The sequence below is a fragment of the Marmota monax genome, unplaced genomic scaffold (assembly GCF_021218885.2).
Source record: "Marmota monax isolate L192 unplaced genomic scaffold, Marmota_monax_Labrador192_F-V1.1 WCK01_AAM20220418_F8-fsc00003, whole genome shotgun sequence".
In the NCBI taxonomy this organism is placed as follows: Eukaryota; Metazoa; Chordata; class Mammalia; order Rodentia; family Sciuridae; genus Marmota; species Marmota monax.
This window is the reverse complement of record NW_026694084.1, coordinates 75,457-82,334: the sequence shown is the minus strand read 5'-3', so window position 1 is coordinate 82,334 and position 6,878 is coordinate 75,457. Positions and strand designations below refer to the sequence as shown.

The 6,878-nt window shown below is 47.9% G+C and overlaps 1 protein-coding gene across 1 annotated transcript; it reads right to left on the bottom strand.

Annotated features, from left to right (window-relative positions):
• Positions 1-852: 852 nt before the first annotated feature.
• LOC131424955 (uncharacterized) lies at positions 853-6,486 on the bottom strand. Its single transcript, XM_058585607.1, is given in 2 exon segments — positions 853-908; positions 911-6,486. Coding segments are annotated over 2 exon segments (4,587 nt in total). The 5' UTR covers positions 5,442-6,486.
• Positions 6,487-6,878: the final 392 nt, after the last annotated feature.

Here is a 6,878-nt window from a genome sequence, read left to right as displayed (position 1 = left end):
TGATTCAGCGGCTAGTTGACAAAAGTCTGGGGTCAAAATAGGCCACCATGTGCCAGGGATGTGGGCTGCTGTAATAGACCAAATTATTTTTCCGGTTTCGGAATACACCTGCCAAGTCAACTTCATGGGGGTATGGGGATTACTACCTAGGACGAGGGGAGTAGCGTAGAGAGCAAGAGTGATTAACAACGTGTAAGTCTTATCTTTAGCGGGTTTTGGGTGCGTTGCAGTTTCCATTCTGGATCCAGAGAGGCGTCTGTGGGCTCCTGCGGATGTGCAGCTTTCACGTGGGAAGCGTGGATCCAAGCGGTGATGCCGTCCACTTTGATTGCAGTGGGAGTGGTCAGCAGGATGGTGTAAGGTCCTTTCCACCGCGGTTCGAGGTTCTTGCTCTGGTGCCTGCGTACCCAGACGGTGTCTCCGACTTTGAAGGGATGTGGCAGCGAGGGGGTTTTGAGTTCCTCCTTGTATGCTGCGGCTAGAGGCTTCCAAACCTCGTTCTGGACCAACTGCAAGGCACGCAAATGAGTCTGCATAGATGGGGTGAGGGAGGCATAAGTTTCAGTTTCATAAAAGTTAACAGCAGGTGGTGGTGCACCGTACAAAATCTCAAATGGGGTTAGCCCCTGTGGGCCTGGGGTGTTTCGGGCCCGGTATAAAGCTAAAGGTAGGAGTTGTACCCAGTCTCTAGTGCCAGTTTCAAGCGTTAATTTAGTTAGAGTCTCCTTGATGGTTCTATTCATCCTTTCTACCTGTCCTGAACTTTGGGGTCTATAAGCACAATGTAATTTCCAATTAATCCCCAATGTATTGGCCACCATCTGACTTACCTGGGAGACAAAGGCAGGCCCGTTATCTGACCCAATGGTCCCGGGTACTCCATACCTGGGAAAGATTTCTTCCAGTAATTTCTTTGCAACCACCTTAGCAGTCTCATGCCGAGTTGGGAATGCCTCGGTCCATCCAGAGAAAGTGTCAACAAAAACCAGAAGATATTTGTAGCCATACATACCAGGTTTAATTTCAGTGAAGTCTATTTCCCAATGGGTTCCGGGCTTATGGCCTTTTACCCGGATCCCTGTTCCAATTTTGATCTTACCAGCATTTACCTGGGCACATGCTTGACAGTTTTCTGCTTCTTGGCGCAGAAGTTGATCCCTGTTTGGAAGATATAAAGTACCTTCCCCACGCTCTAAGAGCTCCTTCATCTTTTTAGCCCCAAGGTGTGTTAGTCTGTGTAGGGACTTTACTAATTGTTTTGAATTTTTGAGGGGCATGATAGTCTTTCCTTGATATTTCCAGACATTTTTTCCGGGGTCATAAGTGGCCCCCAGTTTTTGTATGGCATCTAAATCTTTATCTTCATAGACCCAGTGTTCTTCATGGTCATCATGTGGTGGGTCTACTCGTTGGGGCAATAGAGTCACTATCAAAAGCTGTGGCCCTAGGGCTGCTTTCTTGGCCGTTTCATCTGCTAATCTGTTCCCTTTGGCCTCTGGAGTATTACCTTTTTGATGACCGGGGCAATGCATGATACTTAACTTTTTAGGCAAGAATAAAGCTTTAAGTAAGGCTAATATTTCAGCCTTATTTTTGATCTCTTTTCCTTCTGAGCTTAGTAGACCCCGGCGTCTGTAAATTTCTCCGTGTATGTGAGCAGTAGCAAAGGCATATCTACTGTCAGTGTACACGTTTAGTTTCTTCCCCTCTGCCAACTTTAACGCTTGAGTCAGCGCTATCAGTTCTGCCCGCTGAGCTGATGTTCCGCCCGGAAGTGCACTCGCCCATATTACCTCAGATTCGGTGGTGACGGCTGCTCCTGCTCGTCGTTCTCCATTGAGCAGATAACTGCTTCCATCTGTGTACCAGACCAGCTCCACATCCTTCATCGGTTGGTCGGTGAGGTCCGGCCGGGTTCCCTGTGTCTCTGCAAGAATCTGCTGACAGTTGTGAGGATCGGCTTTTCCTGGGAGCGGCAGGAGGGTCGCTGGATTCAGCGTCACCATGGGACCAAACTGAATTCGGTCGGTGTCCAATAACAAAGACTGGTAATGGGTGAGTCGGGCATTTGACATCCAGCGATCAGGCGGCTGGCGAATCACAGTTTCGATGGCATGAGGGGTTAACAGGGTTAATGGCTGTCCCAAAGTCAGTTTAGTGGCATCCTTAATCAGCAGAGCCACAGCTGCAATCATCCGGAGGCATGGTGGCCATCCTGCTGCCACTGGATCTAATTTCTTTGACAGGTAGGCTATAGGTCGCCTCCAGGGCCCTAGTTTTTGGGTTAAAACCCCTTTTGCATATCCCCGTTTTTCATCTATAAACAGATCAAAGGGCTTGGTAATGTCCGGTAAGCCCAAAGCAGGGGCTGACAGAAGAGCCAATTTGATGTTATCAAATGCCAATTGATGTTCCTTAGTCCAAGCAAAGGAGTTACCTTGCTTAGTTAGTAGATACAAGGGGGCTGCTATCTCAGCAAACCCAGGAATCCAGAGTCTACAGAAACCTGCGGTCCCCAGGAATTCCCGCAGTTGCTTGGGACTCTGGGGGGTTGGTATACTTGAGATAGTCTCTTTTCTGGCAGTTGTCAACCATCGTTGACCATCATGGAGTTCATAGCCCAGATAGGTAACTTTTGTCTGACAGATTTGGGCCTTCTTTGCTGACGCCCTATACCCTAGTAGCCCCAAAGTTTGCAATAATTTCTCCGTACCTGCCTGGCAATCTTCCTCGGAGGTCGCAGCCAGCAAGATGTCATCTACATATTGGAGCATGATTAGGGAAGGGTGCCTTACACGGAAGTCTGCCAAATCCTGATGCAAAGCCTCATCGAAGAGTGTTGGGCTGTTTTTAAATCCTTGTGGCAGTCTCGTCCAGGTCAGCTGTCCAGAGATTCCCCCTTCTGGATCTTTCCATTCAAATGCGAAGAGAGCCTGACTTTGGGGAGACAGTCTTAGGCAGAAAAAAGCATCTTTCAGATCCAGAACAGTATACCAAGTATGAGTAGGAGGCAAAGTGCTAAGGAGATTGTAAGGATTTGGCACTGTGGGGTGGATATCGCATACCCTCTTGTTAACTTCCCTTAAGTCTTGGACTGGTCTGTAATCATTAGTCCCCGGCTTTTTAACTGGTAGTAGTGGGGTGTTCCAGGGCGATTGGCAAGGTGTTAGGATGCCTTGGTCTAGGAGGCGTTTGATATGCGGCTTGATGCCCTGATAGGCCTCTCTTGACATAGGATATTGTTTGATATTAATGGGAGTAGCAGCGGCCTTCAGATGAATGACTATTGGGGGCCGTTGTTTTGCCAATCCCATTCCTCCGGTTTCAGCCCAGGCCTCCGGGTAGGAACTAAGCCAATAGTCCATGTCTTTCATAGGTACCGAGGGCTTGTCAAAAAGTTTATATTCGTCTTCCAATTTGAAAGTCAATATATGTAATGGAGTCTGGTTTGGCCCCGTGATGGAGACGCCCCCATCTTTAAAATAAATTTGGGCTCTCAATTTAGCCAATAAGTCTCTTCCCAACAGTGGATACGGACAGTCAGGCACGTGTAGGAACGAATGAGAAACCTTACCTGTGGCAAGGTGTACTTCTCTCGTGGTGGTCCACCGGTAGGGTTTACTCCCAGTGGCACCTTGGACCCACGTCGTTTTGTGGCTCATGGGTCCTGGTGTCTGTGTCAGCACTGAGTGTTGGGCTCCGGTATCCACTAGGAAGGTCACAGGTTGCTCCCCTACTTGTAGAGTTACCCGGGGCTCAGGGGGGAGCTCCTGGCCCTGACTCCTCTAATCCTCATCTAATGTTAGCAGTCGGGGAGCCCGGTTGGTATCTCTCCTGGGGTTGGGGGGTCTCTTTGGGCAGTCTTTTACCCAGTGTCCTTTTTCCTTGCAGTAGGCACATTGATCTCGGTCTACACGGGGTCTGCTTTGCTCCCTGTCCCTGTTTACTTTGTTTCCCTGATGTCCTGCCTGAACTACGGTGGCCAATATTTTACTTAGTTCCCTGTTACGCCTTTGTTCTCTTTCCCTTTCTTTTTTGTCTGATTCCTCTCTAAGCTTAAGTTCTCGTTCTTCCTGCATCTTTCTGATCCTGTCCTCTCGTTCTTCTGGAGTTTCTCTTTTGTTATATATCTTTTCGGCTTCCTTCAGTAAGTCTGCCAGAGAAAAATCTTGCAAGTTATCTAGTCTCTGCAATTTAGACCTGATATCTGGGGCGGACTGCCAAATGAAAGCCATAGATACATTTCCTTTTTGGTCCTCGCTATCAGGATCAAAAGGAGTAAACCTCCGATATGCCTCTTTCAATCTTTCTAGAAATGCTGTCGGGGTTTCTGTTGCCCCTTGGGTAGTCTGTCTTACCTGAGCCAAATTAGTGGGTCGTCGCCCTGCTGCATGGAGACCCGCTATGAGTAACTGGCGATAGAGACGTAGGTGGTCCCTACCTGCTTCAGTCGCATGGTCCCAGTTTGGCCGGGTTAAAGGAAAAGCTTCATTAATCAAATTTGGGAGTTGGGTGGGACGCCCATCGTCCCCTGGCACATTTTTGCGAGCTTCCAAAAGAACTTTTTGTTTCTCCTCTGAAGTGAGGAGAATTTGCAGGAGCTGCTGGCAGTCATCCCATGTTGGCTGATGAGTTACTAGGATAGACTCAATCAAAGAGGTTAGAGCTATAGGGTCTTTAGAAAAGGAAGGGTTATGGGTTTTCCAGTTATAGAGGTCAGAGGCAGAAAAAGGCCAATACTGATATTGGCCATTGGGGCCTCCCGTCTGTCGCAGGGGGAGAACTCTGGAGGTGTCTCCTGAGGCGGTGTGATCCCGGCGTCCCCGGAGCCGTCCCACCATGGGAGAAGGATCCGGGGGAGCATTGGCGACTGGGCCTTCTTGGTTCTCGTCCTCGGAGGATGCTTGATCAGGTTCAGGGGCTTGTAAGGGCTGGGGCTGATAGGGAGGAGGCTCATCAGTCAGCAAGTCAATTAGAGTTGAGTCCTCCGGCGGTAGAACCTTCTTTGGTGTTGTCCCTGTTTTAACTGAGGTCTCAGATTTGTTAAGAACAGGGTAAAGATGAGAGGTTTGGGGAGGGGGAAGTGGAATGAGGGGAGCAGAGGGTTCAAGGGGAGGACGGAGAGGGGGTTTGGGTGGAGAGAAAGGAGCAACCCAAGGGGGGGGGTTGGAGGCTAAGTCCTCCCAGGTAACAATGTAGGGTATCTGGTCAGGGTGTCCATGAGGACCATGGGTGAAGATTCGGGTTTTCACCTGGAAAATAAGATCAGTATTAAAAGTCCCTTCTGCTGGCCAGCTGGTGTTGAATGTTGGCCATTCTGAAGTACAGAGAGTTTTCCATTTTTTCTTTTTGACTGCCACGGACAGGTTGTCTGCCCGATCTTGAACGTCTTGCCAATGATCTAGAGTTAGGCTCAAAGGGGTTGTTAGTGATTGTCCCATGTTACTTTCAGAGAGGAAATAGAGAGACAGACACAATGACACAAAAACGAAACCAAACAGTGAGATCGCTGCGCGGCTTCGGTGGAAACCGAACAAATCAGATGGCCTGGGAGAAGTTTGTACTTCTTTGTCGCCTACAAAAATGGTGTAACCCTCGGAAACACCGGGGGCCCCAAAGAAATGGACCCTTCTGATCCCTGGGACGTCTCCCAGGGTGGCAGGGGAGAAGTCCGAGTTCGTCAACTCCTTCTCAAGCTGCCTCAGAATACTAAATGACAGAACTGCCTCAGAATACTCAGAATACTAAATGACTATGCCTAGGATCATATAGTCTTACAGACGCTGCGCGGAACAAAGAACAGATAACCAACAGGACAACAAGACAGTCAGTTTGAGCTGGCCAGCTTACCTCCCAGTGATGTCGGGTGTCCTCCGGATAGGGACCGGGATCGGAACCGGAACCGGGATCTTGGATCTCGGTGGAACCTCCACAATGAAATATCCACAGATCCCAAACCCGGAATGAACCACACGAGACACTGGCTGCAAAAAGCAGGAGGCGTTTATTCTCACACAGGCGCCTGCGGGTGCACAGCAAAACCTCAGCCGGAGCTTTGATGAGCTGGCACACCGGGCTTTGGGGTATAGATCTTTTATATGGAACAGGTGGGTTAGGTCTTAGCTTAGCACAGCAACAGCCTTCCTATTGGTCCCTCTGAATTTAGCAGTTGAGTCACCTAGGGGGGTAAACTTGTTTTTCAACTTTTTGTTCTCAGAAAAACCATAAAATTGCATTCTGTCCTTTCAGTTCCTGTTTTTAAACCTAGTTCTCAAGTTTAACCAGTAGGACTGTCTAAAAGGAACATCTTGTGATAGGGGGCCCATTAGGGTTATCTACATGGAACATCTTGTGGTAACATTGTGCAACACCTGAGGTGCTACATGCTGCTGGAGGGGTTTTGACATGGGGGTTGGGTGAGGATGTGTCTTGCAGCTTTGAGGCCTAGGGGTTTGGTCATCTAATGCTGGGCCTGGGTCTTGAGGTCCTACAGATCAAAAGAGAACCTCTCCATGACACATTATAACTAAAATGCCTAAGATTCAAAATACGGATAGGATTTTAAAAGCCTCGAGAGAAAAATATCAGGTCATGTTTAGAGGTAAGCCAAACAGAATTATTGCGAATTTCTTAAAGCAAACTCTTAAAGCCAAGAGTGTGTGGAATGATGTGTTTCAAGTCCTTTAAGAAAATAACTGTCAAACAAAGTTTATATAATCTGCAAAACTATCCTTCAAAATCAAAGAAGAAATAAACATCTTCCAGGATAAGCAGAAACTAAAAGAATTTATGAAAATTAAGCCAGGACTAAATAACTTAATTAAATAAATACTTCATAGAGAAAAAAAAATCAAAAAACAAACCCCAGAGTTCACAAA